This window comes from Diadema setosum, chromosome 5, assembly GCF_964275005.1.
Source record: "Diadema setosum chromosome 5, eeDiaSeto1, whole genome shotgun sequence".
NCBI classification, from domain to species: domain Eukaryota; kingdom Metazoa; phylum Echinodermata; class Echinoidea; order Diadematoida; family Diadematidae; genus Diadema; species Diadema setosum.
In genome coordinates, this window is record NC_092689.1 from 1,885,417 (window position 1) to 1,901,017 (window position 15,601).

The 15,601-nt window shown below is 37.2% G+C and overlaps 1 protein-coding gene across 1 annotated transcript in view; it reads left to right on the plus strand.

Annotated features, from left to right (window-relative positions):
• The first annotated feature begins 1,833 nt into the window (after positions 1–1,833).
• Positions 1,834–15,601, plus strand: part of LOC140228505 (lysosomal alpha-mannosidase-like) — a 28,346-nt gene continuing 14,578 nt past the window's right edge. Inside the window, exons 1-9 of the mRNA XM_072308737.1 lie at positions 1,834–2,021; positions 3,887–3,989; positions 4,797–4,970; positions 6,100–6,293; positions 9,808–10,011; positions 11,183–11,254; positions 13,225–13,341; positions 13,986–14,186; positions 15,023–15,095. Coding sequence (XP_072164838.1) covers positions 1,944–2,021; positions 3,887–3,989; positions 4,797–4,970; positions 6,100–6,293; positions 9,808–10,011; positions 11,183–11,254; positions 13,225–13,341; positions 13,986–14,186; positions 15,023–15,095 — 1,216 coding nt within the window. The 5' untranslated portion in view covers positions 1,834–1,943. The remainder of the gene's footprint in view (positions 2,022–3,886; positions 3,990–4,796; positions 4,971–6,099; positions 6,294–9,807; positions 10,012–11,182; positions 11,255–13,224; positions 13,342–13,985; positions 14,187–15,022; positions 15,096–15,601) is intronic.

A 15,601-nucleotide genomic window follows, 5' to 3' on the forward strand; every position in this document is an offset into this window, starting at 1 on the left:
GTTTGCATCCAGCATATTACATCGGTACATACAAAGAATGCATACATACAGAGCAATAAAAATAGATAGATAGACATTACACACATACTAATATACAGCAATATAACATCAATTTCAATACAAGATTATTATGTACCATAACAGAGGGAATTCTAATTTGTATTGTTATTATGAGTCGATCTCTTGTTGAGTGTATACTGTGTGTATATACAGATATATGAATATGTGTCAAATTAACAATGGCTATATAAACATTTGAAAAAAAATATAAATGAATGTATTATATGTATAAAAAATGTATAAACATCTTGAAGGTTATTTGCGTGTTTATGTGCACATTATATTTCAACGTACCATTATAAAAAGTAAGAAAATAACCGATAGTTACTTGTATATCCAGAAACTGGTTTGAAGTTATAATGTTTATCTTTGTTTGTTGTTGTTATTATTTTTTTTTTGTACAGAAGAGTTATCGAAATTCGATCGTTAGATTTTTTTCTTTCCTCTTACTGATTTTCAGTGGTCCTTCCTGCAAATTAAAAATGTTCATAGGTTGGATTTTCAACGTACGTCCTACTTCGTTGCGCGTATATCTACAGTTTATCAGTTTATCATTTACGTAGGATCAAAATACTCCATATTAAAGATAGGAGCATAAAAAGAATGACAAATTGTCCTTTTTACTGCAATATTTTTATAACTTTTTAGAAATGAATTTGTATGAATACTAATAATGTCTTACATATCAGCAGTCCATTTTAATTTCTTTAACTTTACTTCATACCATACCTTTAAAAGGATAATGCCATTGCAATAAAAAAAATCATAAAATTATTAACTTAGTCATATAGAATGTACTAAATAAATGAAGTATAAGAGTTAGCTTAATCATATATATATATATATATACATACATACATATTTTTGTAGTGATTGTATATAACTGAGTTGTGTCTCCGCATGCGTGCATTGCGCAGCACACAACAGTATGTGAGACTCATTTTTGATAACAGACCCTCAACTTGGAAGTCTGATTTTGAGTGAACATTCTTACAAAGGTTCATTCTTCTCGTTTTATTTTGATAACAGGAAAGTCATTTTGTATAAGTCCAATATCACTTCAGGCCTAAAGCTGAGAATCTCATTTATTTTATCTGTTTTTCTCTGCAAATTCATGAACCGACGACTCTCAGTCTTGTCGTTATCATTTATAAATTCATTATATGTTTAATGAAGAGATTATCAATATTACCCTTGTTATTATCGTAATCATCACGTCATCATTATTAGATTATTACCATCATCATAATTATCTTCAGTTTTGTAATTTGTCTCAGTAGTCCGTCATTAAGTTTGTTGTTTCACGATCATCGCAACTGTAATTACTGGTCTATCAGAATCTTGTTATCATTCAATCAGTTCCCTCATTCTTTCCAAGAGCTCTCCAAGTCCAAGTATCATGCGATATACGCTCAACCCATTTTACTCTTGAATACCCCCTGTTTATTTTTCATAAAACTGATTTTTCTTTTTGTCTTTCAACACAAAAATAATATCAATTTATGGGTTTCTTCTTTTACAGCCCCTCTCCCTTTTTATTCCCCCCTCCTCTCCCCTTCCCTTTCTGAACCATACATTTTATGAGGATCGTTGCTCCACGCATTGTGCTTTCGCTATCAGGGTTATCACGAAAGAGAGAGGGAACGGCTGAGACAAAGGCTAAATGACCCAATGCAGGCCGCTGTCAGTCACATGGCTTCACCGAGAGTCACATGATGATGTGACCGGTGCCTTCGCTGTCTGCAATATACACCACCAGCAAGAGCCGCGCCGAGCGACTGACGCGACGTCCCGCCTATGGCAACTGTGCGATGATAACGCAACTTCGCAGGCGCAGGTTGCTGTTGTGAAGTGGAGTCACAAAATTTGTGAAAGGAAACAACATGGGTTCCAAACAGTTTTTGCTTTCTATGGTTCTCTGTATTGCTGTTGTCGCTGCAAATGCTACCTGTGGTTACCAGGTAAATATTCTTGAAGTTAGAGTGTTGGTATGTTATTCATCTTCGTTTTTTTTTTTGTTTTTTTTTTTTCCGAGCTAAAGAGTAACGTTCGCGTTAGGCGTAGGGCCTACATAACTATACCATAGCATACATATTACACATGAAGTGAATTTACGTGGTCAGTGACGAAGTGGCGTTTTCGCTTTCAATAGTTTTTGTTTGTTCATGTGTTTACAGTAATTTCTAAAGCCATAAGGTACATTTAGATCTGCCCATGCCCCTGGTTCCTGTGGTTGTAATTTTAGTTAATCAAGCTAGTATTCCCCTTCTCGCTTTGTTAGCCTGCTCCACTCGGCTCTTCCCCAGTACCGTAGTGAAAACAACAACACGCCTGCCCTGCCCTGGCTGGAGTGATGAAAAGCCCAACTCTTGTCGTGGTAGTCCCATCAGTTCAAAACAGTGTAGTCTATTTAAACTTGGTCCATGCACCCAGTCCTTGTTCTAGTGTGGTGTAATCTGACACTGGCAGTGTGAGTTGTGGCGAAGTGCAAAATTTGTGTATTTCCTTTTCTAGAAAATTCTACTCCACGTTCTGTTCTAAACTAAACTGTCAATACAAATTAAATCCAAATGTGTTAAGCATCACAAAACCAACAAAGTCACATGCCCCATTTTTAAGTGCAGACTTAAAAATAAATTTAGGTAAAAGGCAGGGGACACTTTTTAGGTTTTTGTATTTTCTGAAGTGAAAGAGCAAATCTACTTAATTCCAAAGTTTGGGATGATGAAATGAATGATAAATTGTGTTTTTGATGTTTTCCTTGAACACTTTTTTGTAAAATAAGCAATAAGATAAGATACAGTGCCATGGGTAAGTCAGTGGTGTTATCTTAGCAACCCGTTTTCATGTCTTTAAGACTTTCACCCACTATTTTCTTTTAACTCTGATAACTTTTGAAAAGATCATGATTCTACTGCTTTGAAAGTTAGTGATAAATAGTCATGGATACATTTATTACATGCTTAGACACAAATTGCACAATTTCAACATATGAAGAGTTTGTTTGCAAAAACCGATAAGTCCATTTTTGAAGATTTTGAAATACGGTCTCTGCCATAAAGTACAAAATAATACCTTTTAAATGATATATTGATCACTGCATATAAAGGTATATTTTTGATGTTATGGTCAAAAGAAGCAAAAATTTTCTTATTATTCTCTTTGTTTTTCTTGACCTTTAATCGCAAATATCTTCATTTGACAAATATGGACTTATCAGTTTTTGCAAACAAACTCTTCATATAATCCATTTTATTCATTGTAGGTTTTCATATAATCCATTTTATTCATTGTAGGTTTTGTTGTTTTTGTTTTTAAATCCTATTCCTTTTTTTTTTGTCCTAATCATTGAACAGAGCAAAGCTGGGTGATGAGTATAGTTGACTCTAGACCCTAAACAGCAAGACATCACACCCACTTTTCTCTGTATATGCTTTTCCAGAGTGTGTACTTTCTTAACCCACTAAAGGCTAGTCATGAGTACACTCCGGCAGGCATCTGTGGAAAGTGCATGTTGTAACATAATCAGCCCATCTTCAATGTGTTAACATCATTTTAATAGGTTAGGAAAGTATATTTGTATTGAGTTAAAATGCTTTGAAACTACTTCTCAAAATCTGCCCTTAACTAATAGCCATGTCTGGCGACTTTCTGGTGGTTTATGATGCAGGTTTCCATGATTATGCCATAAAGCCATTCTACTTGGAGCCTTTTATGTTGACTTAAATGTCTCTGAATGTGTTTATAACAGCACAGTGTGGCCAGCACCTGTGTGAAGGAAAGGGTAATTTCTTTGGTTATTTCATTCTATTGTCCCAAATTTTAGTCATGTAACCCCACCAAGGCGAACAGGGTGAATGTACATCTGGTCCCACACACTCATGATGATGTAGGCTGGCTCAAGACTGTTGATGAGTATCTCTATGGAGGTGAGTGTGCCCACTTTTATAACTTTTTGTTAGATGGTTCCTGACTGAGACATGGGTTTGCAGATGTGAATAAATCTCAAATAGCTGTTAATTGTTCTGGACATTTCCTGCTTTTGTATGACAGTCTAAGATAGATTATACTCAATCTGCCCCTGATGCGTCGGATTATGTGTCATACTGGCTTTGTTGCTAGTAGTAGGCAGACACAGTATCCGTGGAAGCATGGAAATTGCCATCTCTATTTGTTAATCATTTATTTATGTTAAAAAATATTTCACTTTGTGATGTGATGTGGTCCTTTCTTTAAAAAAAAAGAAAACCCAAGCAAACATGGGAATGAAATTTCTGTATATATAGCCGCACATCTTGATATTTACTTTTTTTCATTTGGAGATATACCGATTTTCACTAGGAATTCAATAATGAGCAGATTGTCTGATTGTTCAAATTTTGTAGATGGACACACCTAATGCACACCAAACATTTTGCTGGTCGTAAATTAATTCATTTCCAGAAGAATCAGCTCACAGTGCAGGATCTGTTTATTCAACCCAAAAAGAATGAGTACCATTTAAATCAAATTATAGTGTGTAGTTGAAGTATTTTTGTATTGTTACTATTTACGTGTATTATGTGCATGAGCAGGATCTCACCTTGATTTTCAAAGCGAGAATTATGAAATAAAATATCACTACTGTCATTTTCAGCAAATCACATCTTTTTCAACTAGTAATACATCTCATAAGGTATATTATAGAGTATAATATACTTCTTACTCATTTGAGTACCATTTGTTCTTCTTTGCAGCCAACAACAGCATTCAGCACGCTGGGGTACAGTACATTCTGGATTCTGTGACCTCTGAACTTGCCAAGGACCCTGGACGAAGGTTCATCTACGTAGAGACGGCCTTCTTTGAGCGTTGGTGGCACCAGCAGGATGAAAAGACGCAGTTCCTTGTCCGCCAGCTTGTCAGCGAAGGTAATTCACCTGAATGCTCCAAATCAAAAGAACTATGCGATACAAGTGCATGTTGACTTGTTTTGACTCATGATATCCTGATCATCACTTATTTGACCAAAAGAATATATCTGAATATGTATCATATACATGTATTTCATGATGATATTTCTACTATTTTTCTTCAGTGCGAAAAAAACACAACAACAACAACAACAAACATACAAACCAAAAACCTTCCAAACCAGAATTCTGCTAGTGACATCATTTGTCAATCATTGCTAAAGTACTAATACGATGTAACAACAGACACTAGAATGCACCTGCCCCTAATTATGACCATAACTGGTACAGATATTTTCCCACAGTGTCTTTTATTAATCTCATTAGTATTCAGCAATAATCGAGAATCTTGGTTTGGAAGGTTTTTTTTTTTTTTTTTTTTTTTTTTGGGGGGGGGGGGGAGAGTATCCAAGTGATCTGAAGAAAAAATATGGAAATATGAAATATATGGAACATATTTAGCTATTCATTTGGACACATAGGTGGTGGTGAGGGTACCTTGAATCAACACAAGTCAACATGCATTTGTGTTAAATAGTTCCTTAAAGTGTGGTAGACATTTGTATAGACATAGTCTGAATAATGTCAAATCCTACAACATTTAAGATTTGGAGTACACTTAATGGAAAGTTACAGGTTTGTCCTTAGACATTACCATTACTGTTGGACAATGTTCAAGTAATGAAATTATAGAAAAAAGATAAACAGATAGGCAGACAGACAAACTAGACAGAAAAAGAGGGGAATGCAATTGATTTACACATGATATGAAAAATTATCACACCACATGTGCATGATTTTTCAGAGTGCAATTCAAAATGTTTACTATAGTAATAGCTTTGCATTGCATTTACCTAGTAGCTCAGTTTTGCTTGACAATTTAACAGTCATCTTTGTCACTTAAGTTTAAAAGAAAATTTTAGTCGGCATATCATTAGATTTTCTATTTCAAATTTGGATTCATTCAAGATGTTATAAAATGTTTGGTTTGCAATTTTCCAACTTCAGTTGTTAAATGATCCAAAGGTGATCATTTCTCAGGGGACAAGCTGATGATTTTAATTTTTCTGTGTGTTATGGCCTGTAGGAAGACTAGAATTCATCAATGGTGGCTGGAGTATGAACGATGAGGCCTGCACACATTACAATGCCATCATTGACCAGATGACCGAGGGCCTGCGCTTCCTGGTCAACACTTTTGGCAAGTGTGGTGTCCCTCGAGTGGCCTGGCATATTGACCCCTTTGGTCACTCCAGAGAGCAGGCTGCTCTCTTTGCTCAGGTAAAACAAAAAAATAAATACAAAAATAGATAATGTGTATTTAGAATCACCTACTCCAAGCCCAATTCACACACCTATAAATTATCCTATATTATGCAGACATCTGTCGGCACTTTCGACTTTTTAAGCAAAAATGCTGTTGCTCACTATTTCCCTCAGGTAATTTATGTATCCATTGCTTTTGTTTTCATGACCCCTGGCATTTCCTCTTTGCATACACCATTTCAGTCCCCTCATTGTTCATAGTTATGGCGTATTTCCTCAAGCACTTTAGGACATGACCTTTAAGTGGAGAGCATATGGCGCTATAGTATCTCAAATTAGGTTGTCTATTATTTTTATGTATCCTTCTCAAAGGGTGCAGTAAGCATTATGTTTTGGGTTGTCTGTCTGTCCTTCCATTCATCCGCTTTTTATTACGATTATAGATAAACTGCTCTTCCCTACTTGTCTACGTTGATGTAGGGCAATTTGCCAATTGGTTGCGATAAACTGCACTTTGAATTTTATTTGTGCATGGCACAGATGTGCTACAAAAGATGTAACTATGCATCAACTAGATTGTGGGCAAAATCCCTCAAAGTCAATCAATAAAGTTTAGTTCAAAATGATTTCAGAATTAGATCTACTTGCATGTACATAAATTTAATGGTGGTAGAAAGTCAAAGGCAAGGTCAAAGGTCACTGAAATCTAATTTAGAATGTAATTTTCCAGTCATCACTGCGACAGGGTATGTCCATCGGTAGAATTATCTGGTGAGACGATGAGGAATACATGATGAGAGATTTGCCTGCAGTAACAGGGTGTAAAGATCATAGTCAAAGACCATCAAACTAAGTTTTGCTATTTTGGGATTCTATGAAATAAGTTCGCAGTAATGTTACTGTAAAAGTGGGTATTTTTGTGTGAGTAATTTTTTCGCACTTGGCTGGGTAAAATTAATTGTGTTTTTTATTCTACGGAATCAGGACATTAACTACTGGGACATAAATGGCATGCAAAAATTTGCATGCCTTTATTTTGCTACTACCTTCTGGTCGTGCAAAATGCACAAAAATTTCCACTTTTAGAGTATTTGGTGTTAGGGATTGAAATATAAAAAAAAATATTCCTTCTTTTTGAGAGGGTTAGAGATCAGTCCTTGGTCAGTCAAACTTCATCAAAATTATTATGAAAGAAGGGTCATGTACATGTACATTGTATGGTACAAATAATTGCTAGCATGAGAAACAGAGGTCAAATCAACTACATAGCAGTGGAATTAGTCTGATTCTGCTTCAGTCAAAGTGAACCACGTATTCATTATGTATTTCTTTCAATATCATTTCTGTGTGTATGTGTGTGTGCAACGGAATCTCTTGGTCTGAGCTTTATCTCGGCCCTTCCTCCACTCTGTGGATGATATCTAAAAGTGAATTGCTGTTGAACAAAAGATTAGCTATTCTCGTTCTTCCTTTCATGCAAAATTTTCCCCTGGACACAAGGTCTTATGGGCTTCCTGTTTCACAAACCATAAATCAAATCTGAGTGTGTGTTGTAATTTGGAATAGTACAGAACTCTGACTTTTCATCACCTTTTAGTTTTACGATGTAATCCAGGGTTTTCCTGGCAGAGGAAAGGAAGTGTTTGTAGAGGCTAAATGTTTTATGCCAGTCAAAAATAAAAAGAAAAGGCAAGCCCCATATGACATTCATATTATATACAGGTGTATATAAAACTTGAATATTTGTGAACAAAAATGAAAAGGAAAAAAGAAAGAGAAAATGAATGTACATGTTACTGTAAAAGTGGATATTTTCGCGCTACTAATTTATGATGCTCAGCGAGGTAAGAGGAGTTTCGCATGTTTTTGAATTCCGCAGAATCAAGACATCAACTACTGGAACATATGGCAAGCAAAAATATTTGCGTGCTTTTATATTCACACTAGTTTTGAGTTGTGCGAAATGAGTGAAAATTTCAACACTGCAAAAATTTCCACTTTTACAGTACATAAGTGATGATGAAGTTGCAGAATGGAGCATTTTTGTAGTAGATTCAGAACTGGCATCAGCCTGGAAATGTGGATTTTTGAAAGAAATCTGCATCAACATTATGTGTTTGCAGTGTTGTTGTGCTGGATGTACAGTAAATCACTTGGTTGTCTACATTGTTAGCATTTTCAGCTTGTTGCATGGTTTGTTTTGATGCTGTTGAATGCAGTTCTTTTTTGTTAATGTACTGTTTTTTTTTATATATCCTGTCTTGCCCTTTTTCCCTCCCCACAACAAAAATCTGAGTACCAAAAAATGCATGTTTTCGTACTTTGCTAGTTCCCTTTCTATTCAAGGTTCATCCAAATTTCTCACCGTCTTGAGATGTTTAAAAAGACAAATTCAATCAGCAAATCTTTTATGCCTTCATTGCAGGTACATAACACTTGTTTGCGTTTTGTAATGCATCACATTATTTCTTTTTGGGATCTGTTGTTGTAACCCTGTTTCCATGTGTGTTTCTGTATCGACCTTGACTATGATAATATTTTATCACTTTCATATGTCTTTATGTATATATATATGTGACCCGCTACAACAAAATGATCATAAAGTCGGGCGAGGTCGATTATTTGAAAATTGCACGATATAATTCCCTAATCTTTCTGCTTTAGATTGATATATAACACATTTTATAAAAATAATCGGCTGCGGAGATATCGATGTTTAAAAGAGAGCATGTCGAGACGTCTGGAAAATCACTGTTTCGAGAAAAGCACCCTAAAAGTCTTCCTTTCGACGCAATCGTGATCAACGGACACGCAAGTCAGTTTTCACTTCTGGACAATAGAAGGCAAGTCCTAGCAACCCCTGAAGAGTTCATTCAAGCACATCAGCGTTGGCGGTCTCCTCACCAACCAATCAGTGACCAGGATGTGAGAAGCGGCTGAGCATAGCAGACCCCGCCCGCACGCACCAGTCGACTGGGCAGTGTGCGAGCTTCACGCTTCGGTTAGCAGCAAGCAGCAAACTGACCAATGAGATCACTCTGGTCGTTGTTAGGGGCGGAACCTATCTGTGGCACTCAATCCAAATTTTCGAACCAGTTTCTGCTTCGTTGAAACGCCAAAAAACATGGCTCAGAAAAACGCTATTTTTTGGTCTTTCCTTTGATCATTTTGCTTCAAAATTTCGACAGATGATAGAAGACACGTTAAACTCCAATAATATATCAAAATCAGAAAATCGTAAGTTTTGACCAATTTTAAAGCTCTGACTTCAAACTCGATTTTCACGGCTTCGACCGTGCGCGACTTTAGGACCTTTTTGTTGTAGCGGGTCACATATATATGCTGCTGAGTGCAATCACACTCAGCATCAACAGAACTCTGATGGAGGGCAATCAGCTTGGAAAGCTCATTAAAATGGGTTGCAACTCAACATCGCAGCTGCATCTCCCGCACAAAATTTGTGGGCAATATAATAATATGTGTATAATTATATACGATATATTTATCCCCCCTCTGTCCTCTCCACTAGATGGGCTTTGATGGGTTCTTCTTTGGCCGTCTTAGTTACAATGACAAGCTCCACCGACTCAACACGAAGACCATGGAGCAAGTTTGGCACGGTAACCCGAGTCTGGGCAGCCCCGCTGATCTCTTCTTTGGTGCCCTCTACAACGGTTACAACCCACCAAAAGGATTCTGCTTTGACAGAGGTTGTAGCGACCCACCCATCCAGGTAAGATTTTTAAAATTATTTGTGTTTTTTCTTCAATATCTGGAAGCCAGATAGACTCCAACTACATAGTCCGACTCCTATTTCTTGATTCTGCATTCCATAGTCCGCATCACTTACTGACTTTGTTTTCTCTTGCTTCATTTTATGATATAATACTCAGAAGTTCTCTGATGTCTGGAACAGGATATAGAAACACCACCTACATCGTCCAACTTGTAGTTTTTGATTCTGCATTCCATAGTTCATATTACTTTCCGACTTTGTTTTTCTCTTGCTTCATTTTATGATACACTGTACATCACTCAGAATTTCACATCTCTTCACTTCTCCTTCTCTTATCTCCATAATTGTCCAACCTTCTTCCCCCCCCCCCTCGGACTGGTTCATATTTTTCCTCCCACTGATTTCCAAACCCTTTACCTGTATCCTATTCTCGTTTTCCACTAGTGCAACTTCTACTTCCAGCTCACCACTGCCCTTTGGCTGTCACTATTTGCCTTCCTCACACTCTCCCTTATGTCACTTCCCTCCTCCACTCTTCTCTTTGTTGGGTCCTTGTTTACCAATGTACAGTCCTTTCAAGAACTAAAAACACATGAATTTACTGCAAACCTCTCACAACTTCAAATGTTCCATAAATGCAGGCATAAATCAAACAAAAATATTTGCATGAAAGATAGAAAAAGAGTATGACTGTTCCATTTTATCCATGTTAATTATGGAGATACAGCCTATTTGTTAATTGCTAGTAGGATCGTAGGAATCTAATGGCAGACATAGATTTTTACAGATGACAAATTTGTTAAGCAAAGCAGAATTAGACCCCCCCCCAAGAAAAAAGAAAAGAAAAAGAAAAGAAAACAGAAAGCCACATGTACATGTACCACTTGTGAGAGCCTGCTATTTTTAGTTGATTACAAAATAAATATTATTTTAGTGTATATGCATGTTTTTAATGTAAGTGTGGGATTCTTCTGCATCATGCACATACCTCATGTATGACATTTTAGACTCAGGATGTTGTAAACCTTGTCAAGAGGTTTTAGTTTTGTTACACTCACCTTGTGGAGTGATGTGATAACAATAATATGTTAATTCGTCATTGGTTTGAGAGTGTTTACAGGTGGTCTAATTGCTTCTTCCTGTTTCGTTGAAACTCTATCAATTGCAGGATGATCCGCGGTTGTTTGATTACAACGTAGACGATCGAGTGGAAGCCTTTGTGAAGTGGTGCAGGGACCAGGTACTGTAAAACACAATATATTTGTGGCATGAACATTTTGCGAATTGGAGCCAACAGCCTTTATCGCAGCATGAAATTTTCGCGAATTGCCACTGGCATCCGATGCATATCGTGTAGGCAACAACTTTCACGTTCATTTTAATTTCGCGAATGTTGGCGCTTGCAAAATTCGCGAAATTAAAGGACAAGTTCACCTTCATTAACATAAGGATTGAGAGAATGTAGCAATATTAGTAGAACACATCAATGAAAGTTTGAGGAAAATCGGACAATCCGTTCAAAAGTTAAGAATTTTTGAAGTTTTTGCGCAGTCACCGCTGGATGAGAAGACTACTGCCGTGTATGATTTAACATGCGTACAACAACATAAGGAAAATATAAGGAGAATTTCACAAAATTTCATCTTTTGAAAAAAGTACACATTCCCTGGACTCGTTACTGACATATGTTATACGTAATATTATTCCCATTGCCTTTAGAAAGAGGCAAGTCAGGTGCTCTTTTATTATGCGAAAAAAGTGAAAATATGTTGAGTTTTCTTTACATTTTCTTTATACTGTTGTACTCATATGACATCATGAGCCTTTAGTAGTCTCTTCATCCAGCGGTTCCAACACAAAAATTTTAAAAATTCATAACTTTTGCATCGATTGTCCAATTTTCCTCCAACTTTCACTGATGTGTTCTACTAATATTGCTCCATTCTCTCAATCCTTATGTTTATGAAGGTGAACTTGTCCTTTAAAAATGCACGCCAACATTCCTCATTGTACAGTATTGTGTGCAGTCTAATACCCTCTTCATATTGAAAGGACAGGATGAAGAGCCGTTTCATGTCATTCTCTTCCACTTTCGGAATGCGTCACTTATGCTTTCAGGTGGATTTCTGGTTTTGTTCTTTGTTTTTATGCAGGAGAAGAGAAACAAGCGTGAGAATAGGGGAAGGCCCATGCTCTACTTAAAGGAAAATATATTATCAATGCAGTACAGTGTTAAAGGCATTATTTAATACTTGCAGATGAAACAAAAACACAGCTTTAGTGCTTCAAAATAGTTCTAAAATGTGAGCTAGGGATCGAAACTACCAATGTACAAATTTGAATCAGTATAGTCATTATTATACTAAGTATAAGTATAGGAACCTACAGAATGTGAACAATAGTTGTATTAAAAATGTCTCTAGACCACACCATCTACAGTTATGGTTTATTGAGAAAAATAGTGATATCTCCATATATTTTAGGCTTCATAGCAAAAAATTTATATGGTAGTTTGTTTTGTGATACAACGGACCTACACATATGCATTAAATGTAATATCTTGAATTCTTTTTTTTTAATTACTACTCCCAGCGGTAAACAGGACCTTTAACCAAGTGCTCTGCAGGACCTTCATAAGGCTCAGAAGCAGTTAGTGGTTGAAACTGTATTGTACTGTGTATTGGAAGGAATTGTTCACCTTTGACCAAGCTCATAATCATGCTTTTCTGGCCCTCCAATTACAGGATGGTTGATGACCAGTAATTCTTGAGATGTCATTTAAATTGATCTTCATAATGTGCTAGCTCTGAACAGATGAGGCCTATACTCCTTTTTAATGAACATTTGATCAAGTGTCTCACTCGTACAAATGTTGGTTTGAAAACGTCAACAGGGGCAGTGAAATATTGTTGGGATAAGAGGAAGGTATCATTAACAAATGAGAATCACAGCAGAAGTAGAGACAAATATTTGCTAACATCGTTCAGTGGCTTCATTAAGAAAGAGGTTTGTATTAGACTTTTGGAATTGTTATTAACTGTATTCATATTAACATCCCATTCGTTGGGATTGAAACAAGACTACATTGCATATAAATGGTTCCAAGATTATTATGGAAGGTAATGATAAAATTGTCTCCTCATTTCTGCCAATATTCAGTTAACCATGACATTTCCAGTCTATGCCTCACCTCTTGTTTTCCATCTGTAGGCCGCTTTCTTTGCAACCAATCACATCATCCTAACCATGGGCTCTGACTTCCAGTATGAGAATGCCAACGCATGGTACAAGAATCTTGACAAGCTGATGAAATATGTCAATGCCAAGGTGAGCTTAAAGCTGTGTGATAAGACAGAAAAAGGGCATGATTTTCTGAGATGTATCTTTGTTCCTCAATCCTCCTGCTCAATCCTCCTGGCCTGATCCAGTTTCTAGTTTTCTTGCTGTGCTTGTTCTGGGTTCTGGGGTAGGCAACAGGCAGCTGTAAAGTCTAACACACGCCCTCCGTGAGACCCTGTCTAGCGGCTCAATGCAAGTCAGGCCTCACATCCTAGTGTCAGCCCAGACACATTCAGACCAGGTCTTCCTTGGTCTCCCACATCCTCTAGAGCTGAGAGTTGACATACTTAAGATGATGTTAATAATAAGTTGCTTTGCATATTCAGAGGCAATGGACTGCCATCATTTGACTTAGGGCAGGTACTTGGAAAGATTGATACTTAAATTGGTAAGAGGACCAACAGACAGGTTTTGAGGTGTAGAAAAATAAAGACAGAAACCAATATCAATCAGTGTCTGTATCTTCACCCATTTGGAATGAAACTAGGGAAAATTAACATATTATACTATTTGGGTGGTATATAGTTCTTTCATGCAGTTCATTTGAAGAATGATGTAAAGGAGAAAGCAATAGGGCTTTTCAAGCGATGTTCTACCTCACTGACTAAGGCTTCATCTCTTTCTCATCACAGGAGAATGATACAGGACTCTATCTGCTCTACTCCACACCATCGTGTTATGTCTCCAACCTGAACGAAGCCAACAAGACGTGGACCACTAAGAGCCAGGACTTCATGCCGTACGGCGACGCTCCCCACAACTTCTGGAGTGGGTACTTTGTCAGCAGACCAGCCATCAAGGGCTATGTGAGGGAGTCTAACAACCTTCTCCAGGTATGATTATTACTGATGTCATGTTGTGGTAGTCTGTTGGTGGCAGAAGCGACGATTGAGTGACAATAGTTTTGTGTGCAAGTTGGCCACTTCTTATACAGTTGAACCTCTCGTATCCAGACAAGTCGGGACCGGGGCTCATCCGGATAAGGGATTTGGCTGGATACGGGAGACTCAGTGCTTTATACATGTGCATACATACACATGTACTGATGTAGCCCATTGTAGTACCACATGTAGTAATGTGTATACTGCAACCTTTTCATTGTTACATTTGGGGATGTTTGGGGATGTTAAAATGTCTGAGGGTAAGCAATTTGGAAGGAAATTTGATGTAATGTATGTTAATCATGTTGGAAGTAATATGTAATTCATGTGTGTTTGTGTAGGAGTTCTCAAGGAGTTGGGCTAAATCACAGCGAGATTGCGTCCGGATAATAGAGAGATCCGGATAAAGGGAGGCCGGATAATAGAGGTTCAACTGTAATGGTGCTGTGAATTTTAAGAATGTTGAATGTGATGTAAGCAGTGCTTTGTGTTGGGAAAGGATGTGATAGTGTAGTTAATGTAGTACACAGTTTTGAAGAATGATGTCCTTAATATGACGCCATTGATGATGTCATTCATGGAAATATCACAAAATCCAGTGTTTATGAATGATTTCAGAAGTGTCCAGATAGAGTGTGGTTACTGCATTCACTGCCAGCATGCTCATAGTAACTTTAAATCAGACTTTTACCTATGTCTATATGAAACTTGCTCATGGATATTTTAATCAACTTGTCAGCTGCTGTATTTTTCACATCTTGTTTTCTTTTCCTGACACATATCATCAGGTCTGCAAACAGCTGGAAGCCTTCACTGGTCCAAGTAGCTTCAGAAAATCAGGAGTAACGTCAGAAAGATTAAGTAAGTTTTCACTGGTAGAGCTGGCAAGTCTACCTGATTCTACAGGAGGCTTCCTGAAAACTGAAATGTCTCTTCATGTCCTGACAATAAACACCAGAAGTTTTACTGATTTAGGTATTATTTTGACTTTGACTAAGCCTATTTCACACTTATTTTAGTCCATGGTCTAAATTTAAACCACCTTCATCAGTTCGAACCATTGAGTCTGCATGTGAATTACAATTATCTTCCTGATTGCCCTTTGGAATCTGCCTGAGTGTGATGTGGGAATATTGGTAGCCCTGCACTCGGGTTTGGTTCTGCTTTGGTAGTCATTTGGCTACCTGTTTCTCTCTCCTTCTCTCCCTCTCTCTCCTTCCCTTTGTCTTGTGCAGTGTTACCCCCACAGATTTCAGTAGCCTAATTTCACAACTGTGATGTTGCTGATGTAAGGTCTGCATGACTGAAAGTTAAACATCAAAACATTGATATGATTATGCATTTAGACATTGTGCTAAATGACTTAC